Source organism: Manis pentadactyla, chromosome 8, assembly GCF_030020395.1.
Source record: "Manis pentadactyla isolate mManPen7 chromosome 8, mManPen7.hap1, whole genome shotgun sequence".
Lineage (NCBI taxonomy): Eukaryota > Metazoa > Chordata > Mammalia > Pholidota > Manidae > Manis > Manis pentadactyla.
Window position 1 is genome coordinate 49,867,043 of NC_080026.1, and position 27,713 is coordinate 49,894,755.

The window sequence follows — 27,713 nt, forward strand, 5'->3', positions numbered from 1 at the left end:
CCAGCCAATAATGCCCAGGACGCCGCAGACCCAAGCACAAAACAGAGCGCATGCGCGACTGAGGCCGGGACCTGGGGGAGGCATACGTGACCAAAGGCTGCCTGCTGAGGCGGAGGCGTGGTTGTGAAGGCGGCGTTGCTTCCGGTCGGCGGAGGCGGGGCCTGAAGCACGCCGGGGGCGGGCCCCGGAAACGCTATCTTCACCCCTTGGTTGCGACAGTGACCTCGACCCGGCCGCGACCCCTACCTGGGTACACCAGTATGGCCCTGCACGTCTTCCTGACGGGGCCCCCAGGTAACCCGCCTGGGTCTCCGCGTTCCGGAGGCCGAGGGGTAGGCGTGGGGGCGCGCGGGGTGGGACCCCTGCTGGCTGGGAGGGCGGTGGCACCCCTGAAGTTGGTAAATTACACGCGCTGTACCCGGAAGCCCCCGTATCGCTTTCTAGCAAACGTGATTTGGAGCTAGAAACGTAGCCAGCTATGGTAAAAGGAAGAACAAACACGTGATGTAATTTTGGGGCTTCTTTGTTGAGGTCTTAGTAGCAGGGTCCAGCGGCAGCGATGATAATTACTGCAGCTTTGAAACTGAAGTGCACCAACGATCCTGAAAGATTCTGCCGCAGCGGCGGTTGATTGAAGGCGTCTGGCGTCTGTTGTTCGTCACCGCGTGCTGCTGGCACTGTGGCTCTGGCCGCATTATTAATGAAGGGAAGTGCACATTTCAGTTGAAGGATGGTCAAAGGAGAGGTGTGACCTTTCTTTCCCCATCCAAGTTCACTGACTCCCTCCATGGATGAGGCTGCAGTCTAAGGAGCCTTGGTACCTACAGGAACCCCCTGCTTAGACCCTGTGTCTGTCCTCTCTAGGGCCTGCCCTTGGGCGAATCCCTTAGTGCATTCAAACATGAGACTAGAGGAGAAGAGGTTTTTAAACCAAGGTGCTACACAAGAATCAAGTGTGACCAAAAAAGCAGGCAGGGACGTCGTGGCAGCATCAGCTAGTCTAAGGAAGAAAGATGGACTTGGAGTGGAGAAAGTGGTTTCTTAAGCAGCTTTGCAAAACAGGACTAATTTTCAAATTAGTTATGAGTTCAGATATCAAAGATTGTAACCTTAGCCTAGGCTTGTCCTCCACTGTATTTCGATGATGATGTTAAGCCTTAAGTAGCAAAAACTACACGTAATATTGCAGACTTTGGAATTTTATTTTTACCAGGCAGTGGGTGCTTTACCAAGGAGGGTGCTTTTAGAAATTTCTAATATCCAAAGGTACACCCTAATATTGCAAAGTGCTGTCTCTTGAAAGTTGATTTTTCAGCCCTTTATTTGAAACTTGGAATGCCACTTTCTCATCGGGCTGGCCCCAAGACATCTATATGTTTCATCTCAGAGATGTCCTGTTATTGGGATTGTACCTGCCTGAGTTCTAGAGGGGGCTGGGGACAAAAGGCTGGCCAGGCCAGCCCTAGTTCTTTGCAATTCCCTCTTTATCAAGGTTTTATGTACACATAATTGAGAGATGCAAGTAATTCTACAGTATAGCTCTCTTAAGCCTGTGCTCCCACGCCCTTCCCCTGGCTTCCTGATGGAATTGTAATGTAATTTTGATTAGCTCAGTATTGTTTACAGTCTTAGGTCATGTAACGATCAGTGATTTCATTTCCTTTTATGCACAACCTTTTTGCCCTTTGGGAGTTGTCTGTCGTGGTGGTGGTGGTGGTGGTGGTTGCTTTTTCATTTACTTAGTTTCTTTCTGTCACCAAACTCAATTGCAAACTCTGCCTGCTGTCCTAGGCTCTCTACATGTTCAGATGCTCAGGTAATGTACCTTTAAAAGGAGATCGCTTTTTGTATATGCTGCCAGTGCTCCAGCCATGTCTCCTTGGAACTTAGCATTTTTCCTGACTTCACCTGTCCAACTGTGACCCATCTTGGAGGGCTGTATTTGGCCACTGGAGCCCACCCTGCCTGCATACAGGGCAGAGCTGAAGGGACAGGGAACTCCTGTACCCCAGGAGCAGCCTCCCAACCCACGAGAGATGGAAGTCAGTGGATAAACTCCCTACTCCCTCATAAGACAGGGTAACTGAGTGATATGTGCAGAATTGTCTCCTAGGATTTCCCAGAGGGATTAAGCTCCAGCTACCCACAAAGGTAACTTGCTTGATAATACAGTTATCTCCCAACTAGCGTGTCTTGGGGTTGCTTCCCAAATTAAACTCCCTGCACTTGAATATATTTATTCAGGACTGATTGTATGGAAGAACCAGGACCATGGAGCTTTGTGACCTGCTCTGTGTGCCTGTGTGTGATGTAGGACTATTGTCCTGGGTTTCCTTCAGCACAGGCCACTTGTTAGCAAGTCAGCACTAGGGTAGCAGCTTAATTAATGGAGATGAAAAATTAACTGAAAGATTTCTAGAACTGAAGAGGAAAAAAAGGATTTGATCCAGCCTCCTGCTTTACTATGTTCTGTCTAACACACAGGACGTGTGTACTGTGCACTTCTGTTCCAACACTCCACCCAGTTTCTGTTGTAGACAAACACTGCCCACTACCTTCTATTTTCCCCACTACTGTGGTCACCCCCAGGCCTGTTGCCATAGAGCCCACCAGTAAACAACAGCTGACGCAACAAAATACATAATGTCACCTTGATTACAGTTGCTGCATGTTATCTTTTCAAAATGTAAGTAGCTTTCTTACATTAAAGGTAATACACACTCACTATAAGATAAAAATAATCAAAGTTTTAAAGAAGAAAGTGGCAATTGTGGAATTCCAACATACAGGTAAAAGTGCTGTAAACCTTTCCATATTCTCGACATTTTCTTTTATAGACATGTATACTTCACTTTTTTGGGGAACTGTAATGGAATAATGCTGTGAACGTGTACTGTGTCTTAACCTGCTTTTCCTCTATTATTTTCATATGTCTCTTTTCCAAATTAATAAACATAAGTAAACATTATTCTCTTTAATGGCTGTGTGGTATCCCTATGTATTTATGTGCCATTAATCCATGATACCATAATTTAATATTCCCTTACTGATCAACATTTAGGTTGTTTTCAACGTTTTGCTATTATAAAGAATGGTGAAGTGACCCTCCTGTTTCATATATCTTTGTACTGTTCTCAGATTTTTTTTACTGAGGATGAATTCCTAGCCCTAGAATTGCTGTGTGCTGCAGAAGGTACACTGAATTGCCCTTTGGGAAAGTCCTGACTTCTATAACCACCAGTGCCGCTTGTCTGCATTAAACAGATTTTTCAACGACTTTCTTAAAGCAACAGTTTCTGAAGGGTAGAGCTGGGATTAGAACCCTACACAATTTTTTAGTAGCCCCAGTGAGTGTGGGGCTGGAATCCTCTTGGGCTGGTTCATGTTCCCAAAGGCCAGATGCAATTGTTAGTGTGAAATTTGGAGAAGAGACATTAAATAAGAATAACAGATCTTATTTTATTTCATTGACATTTTTAAAAGAGTTCCTGGGGAGCTCCATTGACTCTGTGTGGGCAGCCCTAGGAAGAAGAATGATTTACAGCTCTGGGGTATCTCAAAATAGCTCTAATCCAGACCTGCTCGAAAGTCTCCCTGTTTTTTCATTTTTGGGTCATCATGATGCCACTTATTTAGATTTGTAGGAAACAAGACTCACATAAACAAAGTCAGATGAAGGCCCCTGTTAAAATGTGTGGTCTTTCTTAGTTGGATAAGTTACCTAACCTCTGTGTGCCTCAGTTTCTTCATCTGTAAAATAGGGACAAGAATGGTAACTGCCTCAGAAGATGGTTGTGAGGTTTTAACCAAGAAAATAGGTGTGACATGTGCCAGAACCATGCCTGGCTCCATGTCAGTAATTGGTATTATTATATTAGATGGCATCTGTTGGGCAGTGGGCTAGACTCAGAGGAAAGGAAGGGGCCAGAATTGGGGAGGAAAAGGGTGGAGGCTCATTGGTTATAATTTGGGAAGGGATTGGGGGCAAGCCCAAGGAATGCTTACGGAAGGTGATAGAAAGTGATAGAAGGGGTTGCCAACCTGGTAGGACTGCTCTTGTAAAGAAGTTTAAAAGCTGTCATTCCTAGTGGTGGTAGTTCTGGTTAAGAGACACGTTTTCAGGAGAGAGCAGTGTATGTCCACAGAGGAGTGAAGGGATTTTCCCATTGTTAAATGTGGGTGCAGAGTGTCCTGAAAGTTGAAATGCTTGTTTAAGGTTCCCAGCCAAGCAGGAGTGTCAACCCAACAGAAAATAGTAGCTTTACTCATAGGATGCAAACTGAACTTGAGACTGTCATCAGAAAACCACTCAGTCAGTTCTAAGATTGTGTATGTGACGAAACTAATAATGTTTCAGAATTTAAAAGTAAACTTTAAGATGTCATTCATATTTTTATTATGCTTGTTTCTACTTGAAATGAAGAAGTTTTAACACCTGGCACAACCAAGATTAAAGTGAAGTTACTATTTATAAAATTCATGTGCAGCCCATTTCTCTCTCCACTGTACACTGTGATTGCTCTCAGAGTCAGGGAGTGCCATGTGTCTTCTAGCAAGAGAGTGGTTCCTAATGGGCTTTTTTTTTTTCTTTTTTAGGAGTTGGAAAAACAACATTGATCCAGAAAACCAGTGAGGTTTTAAAGTCCTCTGGTATATCTGTCGATGGATTTTATACAGAAGAAGTCAGACAGGGAGGGAGAAGAATAGGATTTGATGTTGTCACGTTATCCGGCCCACGGGGGCTTTTATCTAGAGTTGGGTACTGATACTTCTTTTCTGTGTTTTATCTCCCCTGGGCAGACAGTTGAGCCAAATGATCTATCTTAAAGACCTGGGGCCTTTACAGATTTGTCAGAGAATGAATATGGAAATTGAAGCCTCCTATGAAAAACAGTATAAAAATAAGCTCTTCTCACTTTGTAACTCACAGCCTTGTTTCTCAAAAATAGTTGCTGTCCTGTCTGCCTGGAGCTCAGGGCTGGCCCTGCTGAGGTAACTGCCACATCAGTGGGTGGTGATGCACACACTTAGTGGTAGCCCTGCTTTCAGGAGAAACCAGGGAATCAGATCAGCTTTGCACACGACCACTTTCTGTGTACGTGATTTTTTAAGAGTGATTGAGCTTATGCAGAAGGTCAGAGGCTCAGTGAAGCAGCTAAAAACTAGAAATTGATACAGGGATCTTTCAGCAGTTAAGAACACTCTGTCTTTTCATTCAGGTTAGAACCTCTGCCCGGAAAACGTGAATGCAGAGTTGGCCAGTATGTAGTGGATCTGACTTCCTTCGAGCAGTTGGCACTTCCGGTCTTGAGGAATGTAAGTGGTGTTTCTGCTTGAGCCCCTCTGTTCTTAGCGCACTGTGGTTGCTGCTGGCCCTGAGGACAGAGTGGTTTTCGCCCTTACAGAGAGGCCAGTTTTGCATTTGACAGTTTGAAAGTCCAAATGATTGAGCCTTAAAAAAATATGCAATGTAGTCTGCTATCACTCTGAACTATAAATAAATGCCTTGTCACATAAATTCATCCAGGTAAATATGTTACAGGGAAGGCTCTGATGCTCAGGTATCAAGGTGCTCAAAGATAAGTCTTCCTCTGTTTTCCCCTTATATTTTAACCTTGTTTTCACAGCACAACAAATAAACATTTAGAAAGGAAAATGTCATTATATGAATATGATGGTAAGCACCTGACTGTATCACTGTATTACCTGTTATTTTTTTTAAATAGCATGTTGATGTTCAATTCACATACCATACAATTCACTCATTTAAAGTGTATATTTCTTTTTTTTCCAGTATATTCAAAGTTGTGCAACCAGTCATCACAGTCTAATCTTAGAATGTTTTCATCATCCCAAAAAGAATAGCATATGCAGTTAAAAGTCATTCTTCATTCCTGTGTCACCCCCTGTCCCTGGCAACTCCTGCCCTACTTTTTTGCCTATTGGTTATTTCCTAAAAAGGGAATCATAATATGTAGTCTTTGTAACTAGCTTGTTTCATTTAACATAAAGTTTTCAAGGTTCATCCATGTTGTGGCATGTATCAGTGCCTCATTCCGTTTTGTGGCTGAATAGTATCCTATTTATGGATGTGCCACATTGTATTTATTCATCAGCTGATAGACTTTTTGATTCTTTTCACTTTTTGGCTATTGTGAATAATACTGCTCTGAAACTTGTGCACACATTTTTGGGTAGACTTCTGTTTTCATTTCTCTTGGGTATATGCCCAGGAGTGAAGATATTTGGTCCTATGGTAATTCTATATAAAACTTTTTGAGGAATTACCAGACTGTCTTACAAATGAGCCGCACTATTTTGCATTCCCACCAGCAATGGATGAGGATTCCAGTTTCTCCACATCTTTGCCAGTACACGTTTGTCTGTCTTTTAATTTCATCCATTCTAGTAAGTGTGAAGTGTTACCACATGGTGGTTTTGATTTGCATTTCCCTAATGACTGACTTGTTGAACATCTTTTCATGTGCTTATTGGCCATTTGTATGTCTTTTTTGGAGAAACTTATACTCATTTCCCTTGCCCATTTTTTAATTGGCTTAGATTTCTTTTTACTATTGGGTCATAAGATTTCTTTTTAAGTTCTGTATAGCAATCTGCTATTAAATATATGATTTGTAAGTATATTCTTCCACTCTGCAGTTGTTTTCACTTTCTTGATAGTGCCTTTGAGGCACAAATTTTTTAATTTTGAGAAGTCCAGTGTATCTATGTTTCTAATGATGTTTTATCAGAGAAGGCCTAATGCAATTTTGTGAAGATTTACTCCTATGTGTTCTTCTAGGAGTTTTATAGTTTTGCTGTTACATTTAGGACTGTGGTCTACCTTGAATTAATTTTTGTATGTGGTGTGAAATACGAATCCCAATTCATTCTTTTGCATATAAATATACAGTTGTTCCAGTACCATTTGTTGAAGACTATTCTTTCTCCATTTAATTATCTTGGCACTCTTGTCAAAATCAATTGACCATAAATACAAGAATTTGTTTTGGGGTCTCAATTCTATCTCATTAATCTTTATGTCAGTTCCATCTATTCTTTTTTTTTTCTTTCACAACATTACTTTTATTATGCAAATGTATAAATCTAATTTTAATCCACAAGACCATTTAGAAGATGAAAACTTTGCTCCTGTCTTACTTTCCCTAAGTGTAATTAAAGATATTAAATTTTTTTTTTTTTTTTGAGAGGGCATCTCTCATATTTATTGATCAAATGGTTGTTAACAACAATAAAATTCTGTATAGGGGAGTCAGTGCTCAATGCACAATCATTAATCCACCCCAAGCCTAATTTTCGTCAGTCTCCAATCTTTTAAAGCATAACGAACAAGTTCTTACATGGAGAACAAATTCTTACATAGTGAATAAGTTACATGGTGAACAGTACAACGGCAGTCATCACAGAAACTTTCGGTTTTGATCATGTATTATGAACTATAAACAATCAGTTCAAATATGAATATTCGTTTGATTTTTATACTTAATTTATATGTGGATACCACATTTCTCTCTTTGTTATTATTATTTTTAATAAAATGCTGAAGTGGTAGGTAGATGCAAGATAAAGGTAGAAAACATAGTTTAGTGTTGTAAGAGAGCAAATGTAGATGATCAGGTGTGTGCCTGTAGACTATGTGTTAATCCAAGCTAGACAAGGGCAATAAAACATCCACGGATGCAGAAGATTTCTCTCAGAACAGGGGGAGTGAGGTTCTAAGCCTCACCTCTGTTGATCCCCAATTTCTCACCTGATGGCCCCCCCTGCGACTGTGCCTGTCTTAGGTTGTTCCTCCCTTGAGGAATCTTACCCGTCTCTGGCTAACCAGTCATCTTCCGGGGCCATACAGGGAAATGTAAAGTTGGTAAGTGAGAGAGAAGCCTTATTGTTTGAAATGGTTAGCTTTTTACTTCTTTGCATATTTATGCCCTGTGGCTTCTATGCCCAGCATTTGTCTTGAGGTATCTTTACCACTTGGAAGAATTATGATACTCGGTAAATTCGATAGGAGGCACGAATTCTATTTAAGGGTTGTAATTAGGAAGGAAGAAGAAAAGCTATAGAAGTAGCAGGCGGAAGAAAACAGTTCCATCTATTCTTATGTTGGTAATACGTTGCCTTAATTACTGAAATTAGGATTTTGATAAGGATTGTATTGAATAGTAGAGCAATTTAGGGAGTATTGCCATTTTAACAATATTAAGTCTTTTTATCCATGAACATGAGATGTCTTTCCATTTACTTAGATCTTTAATTTATCTCATCAATGCTGTTTTATAGTTTCCAACATACAAGTCTTAACACTTCTTAAAAAATTTGTACCTTCATATTTTATACTTTTGGTTGCTATTATATATGGAATTGTTTTAATTTCACTTGTGGAATAATCATTACTAACATATAGAAATACAATTTTTTTTTGTATTGATCTTGTATCCTGTAACCTTGCTAAAACTCCTTTATTCTAATAGTTTTTTAATGAATTCCTTAGAGTTTTCTATATGCAAAATAATATCATCTGCAAGAGATAGTTTTCTACTTCGATACCTTTTTATTTCTTTTTTTTGCCTAATTTCCCTGGCTAGCACCTCCAGTGAAATGTTGAGTAGAAGTGGTGAGAGTGGACATCTTGTCTTGTTTCTGATCTTTGGGAGAAAGCATTCACTTTTTTATCATTAAGTATGATGTTAGCTATGGGTTATTTATAGATGCCCATTACCAGGTTGAGGAAGTTTCTTTCTAGTCATAGTTTGTTGAGTGTTTTACAATGAAAAAGTGTTGTATTTTGCCAAATCATTTTTCTGCATCTGTAGAGGTTGATTGTGTGATTTTTGTCCTTTATTATATCAGTGTAGTGTATTACATTAATTGATTTTTGGACATAAAACCATTCTTGCTTTATTGGAATAAATCCTCTTGGTTGTGGTGTATAATTCTTTTTATATGTTGCTGGATTCAAAAGAATTATATGCAAATCCTTTTGTATATTGCTGGAGTTTTATGTTTACTAGTATTTTGTTGACGATTTTTACATCTGTGTTGTTCATACAGGATATGGTCTGTAGCTTTCTTTTATCTTCTTTCTTTCCTTCTGTCTGGTTTTGGTACCAGAGTAATACTGACCTTACAGAATAAGTTAGGAAGTGTTCCTTCCTCTTCTAATGTTTGGAAGAGTTTGTGAAGGATTGGTATTAATGTTTTCTTTGAATGTTTGATGGAATTCACCAGTGAAGTCATGCAGGTGTGGGATGTTCTTCATGGGAAGCTTTTTAATTACAAATTCAATATCTTTGCTTATTACAGGTCTGCTTTTTTTTTCTTTCTTGAGTCAGTTGTGGTAATTTGTGTCTTGCAGTAACTTTTCCATTTCACCTAAGTTATCTAATTTGGCATTATCCGTATCTGTTACCTATATTTGTTGCTCATATACTCCCCTATAATCACTTACTTTGTAAGCTCTGTAGTACTTTCCCTTCTTTTGTGCCTTACTTTAGTTATTTACATTCTCTCTCTTTTTTGGCTGATCTAGCCAGAAGTTTGACAGTTGTATTGATCTTTTCAAAGAGCCAATTTTTAGCTTTGTTGATTATGTGTTACTTGTTTTTTGCATTCATTCATCAAATAAAATCCTGGGTATACAGTCATAACACTGACGTGTTTTTACTCTCTCAGAGCACTCTAGTGGGAAATGTAGACATTAAACTAATGAATGTACAGTTGTCATAAATGCTGTGAAGGAAAAAAGCAAGGTTCTATGAGAGATACGTAAGAGGAACTGACTTCACACCACGTGGCCAGGAAAGAGCTCTGAGGATGTAACATTTAAACTGATATGGAAAGATGAAATAGCACCATCTTTTCACAGAGAATATTGGAGCGGGGTAGGGGGGTCTGGCATAATAATATAGATAATGGGAACAGATACACTGAGGCTGCAGAACTCTGAGGCAGGACTAGGTGAAGAAGGTAAGGTTAGTTGGATCACATTATGCAGGACTTTGTGGACCATATTAAAGAATATGGGTTCTATTTAATATATTAAAGATTTACAACTTTGATTTACTTTTGTAAAAACTGAATTGTACAGACCTGCTGCAGCAGCACTAAAGTCCAAGGTCTTTTCCATGGCCTCCTGGCCTCTTAACCTCCAACTTCACCTCATCATTCCCTAACCATTCTAGCTCAGACATGCCTCCTACACATGGCAGGGTCAGTGCCATGCCAACCTTTGGCCTTTGGCATTTGCCATTTTCTTTGGTTGAAACATTCCTAATATCTTCACCTCTCTGCTCTTTTTTCCCATTCAGGGCTCAGCTAAAATTTATGGTGGAGGCTTTAGTAGTTGCCCAAGGCTGCTCAAAATTTTAACTATAGCCTGCTGAGGGTGGTTGCTAATTTCCAAGGTCTATGAGAATCTTGTGCTCTGTTCTGGAAGGGAGCTGCCACTCCTCAGAGCCCACCTTCTCCTTTGGTTTCCCTCCCTTGTCTGTTCTTTCTACCTTCTTTCCTAATTCCTTCCTCTTGGAACTTGCCCTCATCCCCTGTGCTGGGGACTGTTGCTGTTATATTGCACAGGAGCGGTTAAAGAATATGATACTTTTCTCTCTAGTTTTTTTCCCATCAAATATATAACTCTCTTCTTAAGTGTTCAAAGGGCAAGTGAAATACTTCAAATAAATTCCCAGTAAAGAATCCAGGTTTGGGCACTGGATCAATACAAATAGTTGATTTTTACTTGCCTTGCTCAGAGAAGCCTGAATCCTGGGAGAGCAGTGTGCACATACGTGCTTGATGTCTGTTGGCAAGGTGATGTGAGAGGTTGTATGCTGACTGGAATAAGCTTGAATGTCTCTTTTTAATTAAACATGAAAGAAAAGCAGACTTCTCCCAGTTCTTTATACTTTTGATTACCAAACCAGACATTCATGGTCTAGGTAGGAAAAGGTGCCTGGCTTTGGGCTCTTACCCAATCAAGGCCATGGATTTCTTTTTGGAAGCAACAATTTTTCTCCTATCATACATTTTATTGAACTGAAGAAAGGAAAATTCATGTTTTGCCTTTACTCTTAAAGAGAAAGAAAGAAGTTAAAGTAACTAGGCAGCAAAAGTAGTGGACTACTTTGACATAAAACTATGACAAGTTTTATTATTGCAGTTGGAATAACCAACTAAAGGAAACTGGAAGCTTTAGAAACTACACTTACATAGGTGAAAACCTTAGTACTGATAAACATTAGTTTAATAGCACCCAGGATATATGAAAACACAGATGGACATCAAGTGAAGAAATAATCTATTAATGCCTACCATGTGTCAGAAATTTCACTATGGATGAAAATATTTTGAGTTGTTCCTTATGAAAAATGTAAGAAGAATAACTGACTGGGCTGGCAGGGGTTTGCCTGCTGTGCTCTGGGAAGCGAGAAGGTGGCTGCGGCCTGGAAACTGCCTGGAGGAGGGGCCTCGGGCCTGACCCCGCCCCGCCCGCTGAGGCGCTCTGGGGACCTTTTAGGCAGGAATGGAGACCCACTATCGGGAGACTGGTAAACATTCTAGTCTCAGTGAGGTTTTTAGATAGTTCTTTGTAGGGTTGACTTCTTTTTTTTCTCATTCTGTGGGTGACAGCTCTCCTTATTTGGCAACGTTTATTGTTTTCTTAAATGTTAAAGTTCTACATACTCAAGATAGCAAATTTGTAAAAAAAGAAAAATAAGGCCCCGTCATTGAGCTGCAGAGGACTCATGAGTTTCCCCCTTCGCCCTGTTGCTTCCCCATGCTCCGCCCTCCCGCCCACCTTCTCCCTGCCACCACTGCCTTCCACAGGCCATTTCCACTGAGGCAGACATGTCCACCCTCCAGAACCTCCACTCTTTCCACACCTTTGTTAACGGAAGGGTGACGATCTGCTTCCTGCTGGCACTGAGGATTATATCCATGTAAGAATCTGACAGAGAAACGGCAAGATCCTCATACTGTCCAAAGGATTGTTGATGACTGTGATAAACTAGCGAAGGCATTTAAGAAGAAATTTGCCTGCAATGGTACTGTAATAGAGCATCCAGGATAGGGGGAAATAATTCAGCTGCAGGGTGGACATATGCAAGTACCTGGTAGAGACTGGACTGGCTGAGGACAATCAGCTGGAGGCCTGTTGTTCTTAGTCCTTTGGCTCACTGTAACTTAAGTGAGGATTTCCTTGCAATGAGTAGAATTTCTCTTCTGTCCCTTGTCACAAGTTTAAAAACCTCACAGCTTGTATAATGTAAACATTTTGGGGTCTACTTTTAACTTGAACTAGTGCAATAAACTAAATAAACTCCTTCGTACAGTAAACTAAAAAGAACCATGCAAAAAAAACCCAAAAACAAATAACTTACAGTCTTACCACTGAGTTAACCAGTGTTAGCATATTTTGTTTCTGCCCTTTTTCTATACCTTGCTTATTTATTCAGCCACCCCAAACTGGGGAAAATGCTATATGTAGTTTTATGGACTTGGTTTTTTTTCCCTTAACATGATTGTGTGACATGGGAATAGCCTTACAACACGATGAGTTTCAAAACTGATATTTTAATGATTGCATAATATTAAATAGTATGGGTTTTCATGTTTGATTTAACCATATTCCCTCAGTGTTGGACACTGAGGTTATTTGTCACTATTATAAGTAACCTTGCTACAAATACCATTTGTACATAACTCTTTTTCTGTAGTCAGACTTACCTTGGGAAGGATCTGAGAATGGAGGTACAGGTGAAGGGGGTGGGTTTGCAGGGTTTACCTTTGTGCCACCCTGCTCCCATGACAGTTGTGTCACTTTGCACCCTGCTGCTGGTGCATGTGTGTGTTTGCCCTGCTGCACTGTGGCCAACACTTAGCATTGTACTCATTTTTGGTACTAAAACACATGTCTTTGCTTTGATTTGCATTTTTTAAGTTACTAATGCAGTTAAATGTTTTTCAGTTGTTTATTGGGTATTTTTTTAAAACCTAAATTGTTCATTCATTCCTTTTCCCATTTTTTCTTTTGGCTTAGAAAGATCTTTTTATAAGGCACATAACCTTTTACATTTATTGATTGTATTTTTTCAGTTTGCCACTTAAGTGACTTCTTACTTATTTTTTTTAATGGTGAGAAAGTCTGTCCCTATTCCAGGTCAATATAAAATTTGTTTCTTCTGTGTACTTTTTAAAAACACTTATTTTTTAATCCATACGAATAAGTTTTGAATGTAATACACAGTGAGACTCTCAGTTGATTTTCTTCCAAATACTTAGCCAGTTTACCCAAACCATTTGTTAAAAATAACCCATTTCTCATTAGCTTATGCTTCATATGTATTTTTTAAATGTGTATATATATAATGTTTTAAGGTTATCTGTTTTCTTCCATTGATCTGTTTGATTTTTGCATCAGTACCTTACTATTTTAATTACCATGGTAATTACTTATATTATTGTTCTTCAAAAAATTGTCATATTATTATTCATTCCTTTTCCCCAGCTGTAGTATTGGTGGTAATGGTGGTGATGGTAGTAAGTGGTAGTGGGAATGCTAGTTAACAGTTACTGAGTGCATGTTGGGCCAGGTACTAACTCATATAATCCTCAGAATAGCACTGTTCCTGTATTCCTGTTTTACACATGAGGGAACTGAGGCATAGAATAGAAATTAACTTGCCCAGAGACGTACAGCTTGTAAGTGGCAGAGCTGGCATGAATTGTAAAAATCAAGATATTTTTGCCCATTATAAAAGTCTTACACAGATGGAGTGATTCGAACTGTATACAATTACAGTTATTTCAGTATAAAGAATATCTTAATTTTTCAGACAACCTTCATTTTCTACAGCCAAAAACATAGTATCTCTCTCCATTTCTTCCTTTGAAAAATTTTTGGTAAGGTTATTCATAAGTCTTCTATTTTCTGATGCTGTTGTACTTAGAATTGTTTCTCAGTGTTCTAGTGATCAAGGTGAACAGGTAACACTGACCTTTCTCATGATGGTCTTTTTGACAGCCACACTGAATGTTTTATTAGAATTTGATGCAACTAGGATTTAACATTTTGTTGGTTCTCAGTATATCTCCTACTCGCACAAAAGGATAACAATAGATTACAATGTTTTAAAGAGCGAAGAACATCTATTCAAACCCCTGTTTTCTAGGCTGAACTGTGTCATTTCCAATAAAGATCCATGGAAGGAATGGTTTAGGACCAGAATACCCAAAGACAGTAACCGTAGTTTCATCCTTGTTTTTCCCTGTTCAGATCAAAATAAGACTTTCAGTGTTTGTTTCTGAGAATAGGATCCACTTTTAATTCTGAAAGAAGACTCTGCTTTAAATCTTTGAAACTTCATTTGAAGATGAGAGAACTCCTGTTTAGAGAAAGGTTATTTTTTTACCCCTTGTCCTGAATTGGCCTTAGTATTTCAGGCCACTGGACTTTAGAAAGAATTTAGGAACATCAGGGTCTCATCAGTATCCATTCCTGAAATGCTGACAGGAGCCCTGGCATTGTCTTAGAATCTCCCTTCTCATCAGCAGACATGGCATTTGATTCTTTGTTTCTCTTCACTTTCTATTTCTGTATCATGATCACCCATGTGTATGGCAACATCAGACGGAAAGGAAAAGCTATCTGGTCCAAACATAAAAATTTAAAAAACTAATTTTAAAATAGTAAAAACATTCCTGCAGTGAATGAAAACAGGGGAGTGAATTTTAAGTTCGGTATAAGGTTGGCTCTGCGGTTTATCTTGCAGGATATATCGTGGCATTCCTTACTAAATAATGCCCCTGGTTCCACTGGGCAGGGGTTGAGTCTTCATTATTTCTCATGCTGTCCTTGGGTGACCCTGTGGATTTAAGTTCTGAGCAGGCTTCTTGGGTTAGATACTGCCTTGCTGTTCTTGCACACCACACTAAACACGGAGAAGTCACTGGCTCCTTCAAGGCGTCTGGGGTAGAGTTTATGTAGACTGCCCCCTTTCTCCCTTTTACTCATTAACTTTGTTCCATTTCCAATCCTTTTCTGGCTGGCCTCCCATGCACATCAGTCTAATGCCCTACACTCCTTCAGAAGGAAGTTCACATGTGATGAATTGGTTTCTTGAGTCTGGATACTGAGAAAATGTGTGAGAGTACTTTTTTTATGCATTTATTTTAAATTCTTTAAAACTTTATTTGTATATAATTTTACTGTTAGAGAAAATTGCAAGAATAAGAATAGCGCAAGACAACCTGTATACTTGTTAACCAGTCACCTGTTTTTAATTAACATTTGCCCTGTGGTTTGTTCAGTCCCTCTCCGTGTGTGTGTGTGTGTGTGTGTGTGTGTGTGTGTGTATGCACGCACACAGTGCACACGTGTGTATGTATAAATATATAAATTTGTGGGGGGAGCCATTTGAGCATATGTTGTGATCATCAAAGCAGTTAACTCCGTAAATGTTCAGTATATTTTTCCTAAGATTAAGGATTGGTTTGTGATATTTTTTCCCTTTAACCCAGGGTCAGGTATTGGATTAGCTCTCATATCTCCATAGTGTCCTTTAGTCTGAAAAATTTCCTCAGCCTCAGTCAGTCTTTGTCTTTTATGACATTGACATTTTTTTTTTCTTTACTGTATCAAAGACTTTTTATTTTTTATTTATTTACTTTTTTGAGAGGGCATCTCTCATATTTATTGATCAAATGGTTGTTAACAACAATGAAATTCTGTATAGGGGACTCAATGCACAATCATTAATCAACCCCAAGCCTAGTTCTCAACAGTCTCTAATCTTCTGAAGCATAACGAACAAGTTCTTACATAGTGAATAAGTTCTTACATGGTGAACAGTGCAAGGGCAGTCATCACAGAAACTTTCGGTTTTGGTCACGCATTATGAACTATAAACAATCAGGTCAAATATGAATATTCATTTGATTTTTATACTTGATTTATATGTGAATACCACATTTCTCCCTTATTATTATTATTATTATTATTTTTAATAAAATGCTGAAGTGGTAGGTAGATGCAAGATAAAGGTAGAAAACATAGTTTAGTGCTGTAAGAGGGCAAATGTAGATCATCAGGTGTGTGCCTATAGACTAAGTATTAATCCAAGCTAGACAAGGCCAACAAAACATCCACGGATGCAGAAGATTTCTCTCAAAACAGTGGGGGTGGGGTTCTAAGCCTCACCTCTGTTGATCCCCAATTTCTCACCTGATGGCCCCCCTGCGACTGTGCCTGGACATTGACATTTTCTAAGAGTACAGTTCTATTTTAGTAGGACATTCCCTTTTTGGGGTTTTCTGATGTCTACTCATGGTAAGATTCAGCCGGAATACTACAAAATGGTGATGCATCTTTCTTGGACACCTTATCTGAAAGCACTGATGTTTGGGGATGTTAATTTTGATTCCTTGATCAAGGAATTGTCCGATTTCTCTCCTGTATATTTGCTATGTTTTTTTCTTTGAAACTAATAAGCACTGAGTGGGGAGACATTTAAGACATGTACATTCTCCTCATCAAAATTTCTCCTAGTTAATTCTAATTTTTTTAAACCTCGTGAGATTATCTTAAGATGAAAATAACTTTCCCTTGGGCTTTAACTGGAAAGCAAATTTAACCACTGCCTTTTGAAATACTTTCTTTAACAAGATTAAGCAGTAACTAACAAACATAAAATCATTGTACATTCAAAAACTGACCTGAAAAAGCCATACTGGTTATTTTTCCTAATCTAAGCTCTACTCCTATATTTGTATCCAATTACCTCATTAGTTAGAAAAAAAGTAACTACCATTTTACTCTAGCAAAAAGAATCAATTTTTTCTTCCTCCAAGCAATTTCCAATAAAAGGATATCAAGCATCAAAGACACAGAACTTTTATCAGAAGTTGAAATACTGAATAAAGTTTCAGTAAGCAAGTGAAATAAAGAAGTGAGGCATTATAAACACTGTCAGCCTGAGGGAGTGGCAAGAGTCGGTCCACCTTGGGGGGCCTGGCCGTAGCTCTTCGGTGGGGGAGAGAGCTGTGCTCCCCGTGGAGGGTGGGGGTCCCTCAGCCATGGGGTGTATCTGCCTCCAAACGTGGGTCATTCTCTGTACTGGATAAAATGACTGTGGTAGTTGTTCTGAGACCATAAGTATGTAGTTCTTTTTGAGTAATGTGATTACTCAAAAAATAGGGCTTCCTGACTATCGTCTGTAACTAAAGTGCTATTGCTTCTCTGGAGAGAAGAGGTTTTTTCACAGGGGAGTTTCTTGGATTCCTTTCTTCCCTCATTTCACATGGAAAGTGTGCAGGTGGTACTGCACACGGGCTATGGAGGAGAGCTTCAGCATCAGGAGATTGGGTTTGGCTCCCAGCTCTGTCACTTGGGAGCTCAGTGTCTGTGTGTGACCCTCCTCCTTCCTCATCTGTGAAGCAGAGGTGCTGATCCTTGCTGCATGTTACTAAGACCGAATGTGATGATGTGATGATGCTTGTCAAGTGTGTTAGTCCCTAGTTGCTGGGAGGTGCAAAACATTGAGATAGTTCTCATTATTTTTCTTGAGCAGTTGAGTGAAGCAATGGGTGACAATACCTTAGGAGGAGCCTCACATCAACAGTCTGCATTGGCCAGAAACTCTGGGGCCAGAGTGAGTGGTAAACCTGTTGTGGAGACCTGTGAGCCCAGATGTCTTGTTCAGCCCTGAGGCACTGGGATCACAAGGAGTCCTGGGTTCTCTATCTATTGGGCTGCCTGTCAGCCAGTAGATGCTGCTTCAGCCTCAGCATAGTTCTTGCAGCTTGGAAATGCCAAGGGCACAGGTCTTGTGCTCTGTGATCAGGTGCTCATGGGGGTGAGACCCCCAAGAGGTCTGTTGGGACACCCAAGAGGAGCCCAAAATTAGTCTGTGGGGCCGTGGGGCGGGGCCTCTCGGATGTCTGTGGGGGCAGCCTCTGCCCAGAACGTGCCTCAGTGGGGAGGGCTGAACTGCAGGGCATGTCGAGCAGTCTAGACATCCTGTTCTGGCTGCCTGCTCTGATTTTACTGCTCAGGGACACAGTTGACATGCCACCAGACTGCTAAGGGATTTGGAAACTTTAGGCTTAGAATAACACACGTAAACGTCTAACTGGAGCCCTGCATTCTTAGCTAATAACTTACAAGGGTTGAAGAATTGTGGGCTGGCTCAGTCATGGCTGCCACTCATCAGTGGCCTTTCTAGCTTCCCCAGAACTTGTGGCTGTCGGTGGGGAAGGGCTGCAGTTCTGCTGCCTAACTTCTGGCAGATATTCCCTGTTCTCTCCCATGAATTTTGATATTTGTTGTTCCAGTTGGGCAAGCTCAGAAGTCTTGGGTCTGATTTTAAAAAAAAGTTAACCTTAATGCCACCAGAAATACTTATTAAGTTAATAATTCAGAATAAGGCAAACCCCACTTTAATTAGCTTACTCTCATTTCAATATTTTGGTTAAATGTAATTGCTTATTTTATGTATATATTTTCTTTGTATTCTTAAAAGTATATGAAAAGATTAAACAAAGGACCAAAGAAACCATACTATTTTCAGATTTCTGGCATAGCTAGTATAAAGATGTTGCGTTGTTGCTCTAAACTGATTTACTCTTTCTGGAAAGCAAACTAGCTGAGTGCAACCATGAAATTATTCATAGCTTCTCTTACCCTGCTGGTCAGTTTTAGGACTCTGTCCTAAGGAAATATCCTCTCCCTCAGAAAAACAGAGGAATTAAAATATGCTTTGCACAAAGAAGTGTTTCTCCCTCTGTGATAGTGAAATGCCTAACCAACCCAATGGAAGTCACAGGAGTGTGGTGAGTGACAGAGGCCACAGTGTGGCTGGCAGCAATCACACCACCATCTTGTCCTCCATGGGGTGGGGAAAAGAGGCAGGTCACACCCCAGATGGGGTGATCACTGTGATTTTACCCCAGTTCTGCATGAGCTCCTTATCCGGTACCTTCAGGCAGTTACTCCAGGGGCTTGTAATTACTTCCCAGCACTGGGAATGGGGAGGGATGGGGCAGGCTGGCTCCTGATGGGCTTCACATCTGAGCCTTGGTGCTATAAGGGTGTGTCTTTACTGCCTCAGAAGAGAAGTTGTAACAATGCAGACAGGGTAGTGTTGGCTCACTGGTTTATTTTTGTTTCAAGTTGCTTGAGTTTATATAGAAATAAAACAATTGTGAATGTCAGTGGTTTCTTTTATTAAGCTCTTAAATATACGTTCATTTGTTGCTTAGAAAAACAGTATTACAGGCTTCCGAGTGGGTTAGCATCTGGTCTATCTCTCCATTGAGCCTGAATAACTGCTATTTTCATTAAAAATTCCAGACTTATTTTTGAGATTCCTATAGTTCCTGGGTAGTGAAAGTCCCTAATTCTGGACAAAATGAGGACTTTATATAAACTAAGATTTTAAATGAGCATTTCGAGTTGGTAGAAAGTACATGCATGTGTGTCCAGATACCTTTGTGCAGAAGGTTAAATAAGTAGAGGGGACTCATATTGGCGAATGTTGCAGAGAATTGCAGGAAGGATGGTCATGGAGCCTCTGCGTGATGTTCATACCCACTCCTGTGTATTTAACATACTCACACGCACTTGTCTGCCCACATATGTCACCCCAGATTACACATGTACTCAGGCACACACATGTTCTTTCATCAGTTATTTCCCTTTTTCTGAGTTGGTTGTTGTTTTGATATGCCAAACCAGAGGTCCCCTTGGCTTTTAGATGGTAGCCTCCAGACAGACAACATCCATAATTTCAGCCTCTGGAGACGGCAAAGTGACCCAAATACTCCTTGATGAGAGTCAGCTCAGTTGGAATAGCTTGTTCTTGTGGGATTGTCTGTATGCTAATGAACAGGTGGCTGATAGCTGTTTTATTTATCTCAAATTTGGCATTCATTTTCAAAGAAAAATTCTGGAATAAGTGACTGGACTATGGGAAAGAGAAAGGTGACCGCAACCTTGGCCCTGCCTCAGGGGAGACAGGCGTGCAGATAACAGGTGGCCGCCGCACAAGGTGAAAATCAAGGGCATTGGAAACACGGTTTCAAGTATAATAAATAGACATAAATATACAAGTTTTAAATGATTTTATAGACCTTTCTTGGATGATAACAGTGGTTTTCTTCCTAGTCTTTCTGTTAATAAAATGAGTGTAAGAGCGTGTTATATGTATATGCTATTAAGTAGGAAAACAAAAAGAGTGCTACTTTACATGAAAGTCTGAAAACCGCTGCTCTAATGCTTCCCTCCACTCACTGCCTGGGTTTAGACCCCACAGTCTCACTTCAAAAGATACCTAAAGTTTCCTTGACTTCACACGGCTTTCAGACACAACTTGTGATCCTTCCTTGGCTTAGAATCTCTCAGCTTTTGGATAGAATCCACACTCCTCTGTGCACCACACACAGCTTCGGGATCTATCCCTGAGCCCCATCTGTCACTAGCCACACATGCCCCGCCACCAACCCATACTCTGGAAAAGGCTTTCTAGAGAGGGCCTGTGCATTAGTTAACTGTTGCTGTGTAACACATTACCTCAAAGCTTGGCACCTTAAAACAACAATCTTTTACTAACTCACACAGTTCCCTTGGGCCCAGAATCCAGGAAGGCTTAGCTGGGTGGTTCAAGTTCAAGGTCTGTCATGAGGTTGCAGTTATCTGAGGCTTGACCGGGAACAATCTGCTTCCAGGCTCACTCTCATGGTTGCTGGGAGGCCTCAGTTCCTCTCTGGCTGTTGGCAGGAGGCCTCAGTTTCTTGGTGCATGCACCTGGCTTTCAGCTGCCTGCATGTCCTCACAACATAGCAACCATCTTCCATCAGAGCCGGTGATCCAAGATAGATAGGTAGATTGATTGATAAATACGTAGATGGATTGGTCAAGATTTGGACCAAGGTGGAGATAGCCTTTTTTACCTAGTTTCGGAAGTGACATTGCCATCTCCTCTACTGTATTGCGCTGATCACAGACCAGCCCTGGTACTTTGTGGGAGGGGTCTACACATGGGTGCAAATCCCCAGAGCTAAGAACTGTTAGGATTCTTGGAGGCTAGTTGCCACACCTAGTGGGGTGTTCCTAGTGGGGTGTTCTAGCAAGGAGTGGACATTGGTATAAAATCATTAGACAGGGAATCTGAGATTTAAAGGGACAACTCTGCTCACTCTTTTTCCTTCTATCCAAGACTTCTTCCCTTCTAATTTTCACTTCTTTCCACCAATCCTTAGTGTAGATTATGAAATACATAGGAGTCTGCCTGCAGCAGTTACCCCTCCTAGCAGACGTGGAATCTCACATGCCTCAGAATTGGTAAAGAAAAGGGGCAAGTATTATTAATAAGGGTTCCCATTCTGTCTCATTTCATTTAAACCTGAGGCACTTGTGTCCTGCTTATTTCTTGGGTGAATATAAATACAAAGTACTTATTACTGGAGCCATTCTAAAGGAGTAAGCATTGCCAGGAAAATGGTGGCCAGGGAATGGAATTTTCTGGCCTCTGAGGGAGCCGCTCCAGATTCCTTTGTTGATTCATTGTTCTGTGTGGATTGTGAGATGGTCTGACATCCGAAGTGTAGCCACCAACCAGTGTGCCTGTTGGGTGAATGAGTGTGGGCCTCCTGGGTCCTTTGCTGTTTGGTGTCCTAACTGATGTCTTTGTCCTCCACAGGCAGGTCCCAACAGTGGCCCAGGGCAGAGAGTGTGTGTCATCGATGAGATTGGGAAAATGGAGCTCTTCAGTCAGCCCTTCATCCAGGCTGTTCATCAGACACTGGCCACCCCAGGGACTGTGGTCCTTGGCACGATCCCATTACCTAAAGGAAAACCGCTGGCCTTTGTGGAAGAAATAAGACACAGAAACGACGTGAAAGTGTTCAATGTGAGTACAACCAGCCCTCCGTGTCTAACCCTCCACTTCCCCCGCAGACACCAGGCCTTCTCCAGCATTAGCGCCGCCTGAGCAGCTGGTGCTCCTGGGCTGAGCGCATCTCTTCTCAGGGTGATGGACGGGTTAGGATATGGCAAATAAGTGCCATTTTATTTCCTGTTTAAACTGACCCACTTCTGTGTGTGGGGAAAAGAGGCTGTGGCTACAGTTGGAAGCACAGCTTCTAGATGCTGTAGAGTAACACTGTCCAGTGGATCTTTTTATGAAGATGGAAATGTCCTCTGTGGTGTAGTGCAGTAGCCCCTAATGTGGCCATTGACATTTAAATCAAAAATTCAGTTCCTCAGTCACACTGGCCACATTTCAGTTGCTCAGTAAGCTACGTGGATGGCACAGCTGTGAGCATCTTGCTGGGCAAAGTGAGGTTTGTAGGTCAGCACTATAGACAGCACCTGGGAGCTCATAAGCCGAGCAGTTGCGAGCTGCTTTCTGGGCCTGGGCCTCTTGGGAGGTCATGAGGCCCGTGCAGTTGGAGAAGCCCTGAAGTAGAGAACGTGCATGAGGTGAGCAGTTCCATCACACCACCTGGTGGCAGTGTCTGAACCATGGTGAGACTGCTGGCACATGGCCTGAACACTTGCTTTTTCCTTCCCCGTTGTCTCTGTGTCCTTGGTCAGCTCTTGTCTCCCCCGCACCACCTCAGTTGGTTTGTGTCAGTGATAGTGATAGCCTTATTCTTGGCCGAGCTCTACTCATACTCCTTGCTCCCCACCCCACAATTTAGCAGCTCACTGACCCACCAGTGCCAAGTGAAAAAGCCAGGCTGGCAGGTGGAGAGTGAGCTCTAGCTGCAGAGTACCAATGAACACCTTACATCACTGGCTGAAATGGCATCTTGGCTATCTGGCTCTGCTGGGACATTATGTTGTCACCAAAGTATCCCGGGGCACTTCTGGAGCAGTAAATAACTGGGTTAGACCAGCCAGACTTGGAGAAACTTGTTTTTACCTTTCTTCATTCATGTGTTTATTCATTTAGTAAATAGAAATTGAACCTCTACTTTGTTCTATGCATTGTTCTAAGTCCAAATCCTTGAGACTGACCAAGTCCATGCCTTCATGTTGCTGACATTCTCGTGGGGGGCTAGATAACAAAAATGTAGGCAATTAGGTAATTTCAGATACTGATAAATGCATAGAAGATAGACCAGTACAGTATAGTAGTTGAGGGCTGGAGGTGGGCAAAGGGAGGTGGGCATAGGGAAGGTCTCTCAGGAGTTGACCTGGGAGCCGAGACCTGAGAGCCATGCAAGGTCATGTCCTCACTGACGTCTCTGAAAGGTCTGTGGGGCCCTTGTCTTCAGAGTTTTATGTTGCCTTCTCTATCCCTTACTTTATATGGCCTTAGTTTTGGTTGTGGATATCATTTGGCAACAAAAGGGGTAGAGAAGGGACATGTGCTACAACATGGATGAGTTAACATCACATTAGGCTAGGTGAAGCCTGTCACAAAAGATCCCATAGTGTATGATTTCATCTATATGAAATGTCCAGAACAGGCATGTAGAGACAGAAAATAGATTAGTGGCTGCTAGGGACTAGGGGGAAGGATCAAGTGTAGTGAGTGAGAATGAGGTTACTTGGGTGGGTGGGGGGTGAAAAGGATTAAAATATTCAAACTAGATAGTGCTGATGATCACACGGCTCTGTGAATACACTAAAAACCGAAAACCACTGAATCCCACCCTTTGAGAGGTTGAACTTACAGTAAAAGAATTACATTTCAGGAGAGCTTTTCTGTAACTCACACAGAATCAGTAGCAGGAGATGTGAACAAAGAAGCTATGGCGCCTTCCTTCTCCCTCGTGAAGCGTGATGCTGCCACTGGCCATTGACGTGTCGTCCCTTCCCTGCCATGGGCACCGGGTTGCTAAAAACCCCATTAGCAAAATAATTCTTGGTTTAAAAAATTTAAACTTCAAGGAGGAGGGTTAGGGGATTTGGATTGATGAGTGATCCTACTTTTAGGTTCAATACCATGAAATAAAGACAAAACATGAAACAGACTAGTAATAACTTTTGATCTGTGTTAACATAGAGTAATGAGCAGCATCAGATTTATTCTTTGTATAATCTCTTGCTTTAGAAACTTATCCGAGTCCTTCCCACACAGTTGCAAGAAAATGTGTGTGGTTTTGTGTTGATTTCTTGCTCCTTTTTGCAGCCTTCCTCACTGCCTCTCTCTGTACCCAGCCCCCAGTTCCCTCTAGCTAGCCTGTCAGGAAGGACTTCGTGCAACCAAATTCCTCGTGGGTGAACTTGTACAGAATTGTTATTCTAGTAGACTAGACTTCTGCATAAAGGTCAGAGCCCCTGAGGCTGCCAGATGGTGCTTTACTTGTCCTTGCATTAGAGAGTTTGGCTTCACTGTACAAGGAACGAGCCACCTGAACACAGTGGCATTTCACATAGAAATCTTACTGGATAATTTTCAGAAATAATCTTTGGGAAATCAAAAGGGGTTAGCAAAATATTAATGCAGTTTTGATTCTGGTCATGTTTCAAGAGCACATTCTGAAAATGTATCTTCCAGTTTCAGTTTTTATTCTTTTCATACTCTGTAGTTGTGATCCTGATGCTGTATCTGATGAGGCATTTCCCTGAAATATGGACCTGTGGCTGTATGGCACACAGCGCTTTTTGGGGCTCTTTGTTATTATCTTTGAAGCGTCACGCCTGTCCAGTCTGACTTCTCCACAAGCCTTGGCTGTACCACTTAAATGGCCTTCATCAGGACCAGTGTCTCAGTCATGGGTTTTCCACCTTACCACCCCTCACTTGCCATCACATGCCCCTATCCATTCCGTCCGAGGGCTCAGGGGTAGAAGGAAGAGAAATGGAGCCTAGTAATGGTCCCGACGAGGCCCGCCCTGCCCTTCCCCAGCCTCGCACGTGTTGCTGCTCCAGGACCTGCGTGCGACCTCACGCCAGCCTGTATTTGCAGTTGAGTAGCAGGGACTGTCTGGGGCAGAACTGGTGGAGTCACATGCGCCAGGTCCATGCAGGCAGCTCGACTGACAGCTGGCTGGAGAAATAAGTGTCAGGGAAGTCCAGGCAGGGGTCTGGAGGGCACAGGCTGTGCTTGCCCCTGGTCACTCACCCCCGCAGTTAGTCACTCCTTTCATCTGGACAGTGTTCCTCTTCCCACCCCAGTCTCCTGATTTCTCGTGGGCTCTTCTCCCTCTCTTTCCCTCCTCTTCCTCTCCCAGCTCAACATGCCATCCTTCATCTGACATCTATAAAGGAAGTGATGAAATGTTCAGGCGAGCAAGTGGCCCCTAATGCCCCCTTCTCCGAATCTTCCTCGTGAGACACGCAGTGAGCTCTCCATTGAAGGCAGGAGCAAGTGTAATTCCTGGTGATATCTGGGTAAAGAAGAGGTGCTAACAGTTTTGCTGCCGGTCCTTTCCCCACTCTGCTGATAAAGCAACAGGGCTGCCCCGCAAGCCTCCAGAGTGCCTGCTGCATGCCCACCTGCATCCCCCTCTCCTCCATTCCATGTCAGGAGCTCCTGGGATGCAGACAGCAGGCATGGGCTCTGGCTAACTTAAGGGGAAACAGCAACAGAAAGCCTTGCAAGGCTGTGCAGTTCCTCATCAAGTGGAAGGCCAAAGCTGGTGGTTCTCCTCTTGGTGGGGCTCGAGCTGCCCTGTTGGGTGACACAGCAGGGACCACAGCCAGTGCCCTTGGATGCTTTCAGGGTGTCAGCCTCAGCACTCTACTGCCTGCTCGCTCCTTTCAGGCTTCAAAGTTCAGGTCAATCTCTAGGGCCCAGCTTGTCCTTGACCAAGGGCCAGTCTCCTAGGCTGTGGTCTCTCAAGGAGAGTCCAAGCCCTCTTAGGAGAAGGGTAGTGGATGCTGGGGAGCCAGAAGTGATGAAGTCCACTACGCGTCCCTCATCAGACCTTCATTTAGCACCTGCTGTGTCCAGGCCCTCTGTCACACCTGAGTGTGAAGCTCTGCAATGGGACCAGCCCAGCCCTCCTCTCAGGGTCTGCCAATGCTGAGCCCCCTGGGGATCCCACAGGCACTCATTTCCTCTTGCTGTGAGTCTTTGCCAGGTCCTTCTCTGTCTGGGCCCTGCGCCCACTGTCCACCTGCCAGGTCCTGTCCAGGCCCAACCGCCTGCAGAAGCCTTTCCTGACTTCCATGCCCCACCCAGCTCCCACGTGTGCCTCCAGACTTTCTCTCACATGCCCTTTACCTTCTGTTGCTGTCCCTGTTGTTCACAGCTGCTGTCCCTCTGTTGTGGTCTGCAAGGTCCATGAGTCCAAGGCCCTTACCTGAGTCATCTCTCTGTCCCTGGCACCTTGCCCCATTTCTGGTGGACACCCCATCATTGAGTGTTAAATGAGCATATATGGGGGCCAAACAGGAAGCAGTGGTCAAGAGATGGCCCTGGCCTTCCTTGGGGGACAGCCTTCCATCCAGCTTCCTAGCACTGTCTGAATTTTTGTGTTGTGCTCATTGGGACTGTGGTAGCAAAAGAGAAAAATAAAACACAGATCATCAGGTAAAACTTGAATAAACTCTTTGTTTCTTTTGTTTATTTGTGTGACAATATTAGTCTCAGAGCATGCACACTGGGCTGCATCCCCACCAGCCTCTGAGCTCCAGAAAATTCCTGCACTTCCCCAGGCCTCAGCTGCATCTTGTAAATGCAGAGTTGACTCATGTCAGAGGCTCTTTGCAGCACCGATTTTTGAAGTTCCTGGAGGAATGAGTAGATGGGTGACTTGGGGAGCATCTCGGAGTCCTGAGAGGGGTCGGCCAGCATTCCGGCTGCTCTCAGGCGCCCCTGGCAGGCGGCTCTCCTGGCTGCATCCTGGCCTTTCTTTCTAGGGTGGCCCAGGCCCCATCTGCATTCCCATCACCCATTCCAGAGCTCATCGCTGGGCTCCGTTCCTAGCTCTCTTCATAGATAAGCCCATTAGTCATCAGAACCCACTGCCACTTTGCAGCCATGGTGGTGGGAACACGCCCACCTGTCCTGCCTCAGTGCTCTCAAGCAGGTCTCCCTGAGCCGCAGAGCCTCCCTCCTCTCTCCTGGCCTTCCAGACTCTTCGCTCAGAATATTCCTGTCAGACCACTGGAGAAAGGGAAGCTACTCTGAAGCCTGCCTCTTGCTTCTTCCCACAGGTCACCAAGGAAAACAGAAACCACCTCTTGCCAGCTATTGTGACGTGTGTGCAGAGCAGCAGGAAGTGAGGACAGTTTGTGTTACAGCTTTTCTGCACATGAAGAAATGCGCCAGATGGAGAGCTGAGCAGTGCCCTGCATGTCATTGTTTTATGCCTTCGGGTTTATGAAACCTTGTGGACTTTTCCAAAGAAAGCCTGACAGCTGGTTTCCATAAAATGTTTAAGACATCAAATTAGCCTTAATGCTGGATTGGCTCTACAAGATTAACAATCCATTGTGATTTATTTATGCTGAGAGGTTTCTGTTTATTTCCTCTTGCAGTTGTGCGTATGATTTGGGTAAATTATGAAATGAAAAATGGTTTTCAGAGTATTAGATGGAATTTTCCCCCATTGAAGTTTATAAATGTGTTCAGGGAAAGGGGGAGAGAAGAGTTCACTACCTAATCAGTTTTGCATGTCATGAAAATTAAATCCCTCTCCAAGTGCAGCTGCTATCTTGTGCAGCTTAAAGTGATACCAGTTATTTGATTTTTAAAATTATTTCAGAAGTAAACCATTTTAGGTCCTCTCCAACCCAT

At 42.4% G+C, this 27,713-nt stretch overlaps 1 protein-coding gene and 1 pseudogene across 4 annotated transcripts; both read left to right on the plus strand.

Moving 5' to 3' along the window:
- The first annotated feature begins 144 nt into the window (after window positions 1–144).
- On the plus strand, window positions 145–27,417 carry NTPCR (nucleoside-triphosphatase, cancer-related). Of its 4 annotated transcripts, none has more exons than XM_036919243.2 (6): window positions 149–294; window positions 4,597–4,650; window positions 4,950–4,992; window positions 5,220–5,316; window positions 21,714–21,923; window positions 27,131–27,417. In XM_036919243.2, exons 1-6 carry the CDS (start codon window positions 261–263, stop codon window positions 27,197–27,199), a joined length of 507 nt encoding a protein of 168 aa, XP_036775138.2. In that variant the 5' UTR covers window positions 149–260; the 3' UTR covers window positions 27,200–27,417. The 4 variants fall into 4 exon arrangements, with proteins under 4 accessions (XP_036775139.1, XP_036775138.2, XP_057361709.1 ...); XM_057505726.1 differs by having other exon boundaries at window positions 150–294; window positions 4,597–4,629; XM_036919244.2 differs by lacking the exon at window positions 4,950–4,992 and having other exon boundaries at window positions 145–294; window positions 4,597–4,759; window positions 21,718–21,923.
- Window positions 7,189–13,296, plus strand: LOC130684551 (eukaryotic translation initiation factor 1-like; annotated as a pseudogene).
- Window positions 27,418–27,713: the final 296 nt, after the last annotated feature.

Excerpts from the sequence above, each read along its gene's own strand:
- NTPCR (XM_036919242.2), top strand. The coding sequence starts at position 261 with ATGGCCCTGCACGTCTTCCTGACGGGGCCCCCAG. Across the intron at positions 5,317-21,713 it reads CACTTCCGGTCTTGAGGAAT|GCAGGTCCCAACAGTGGCCC; the intron begins GTAAGTGGTGTT and ends TGTCCTCCACAG. Across the intron at positions 21,924-27,130 it reads ACGACGTGAAAGTGTTCAAT|GTCACCAAGGAAAACAGAAA; the intron begins GTGAGTACAACC and ends TTCTTCCCACAG.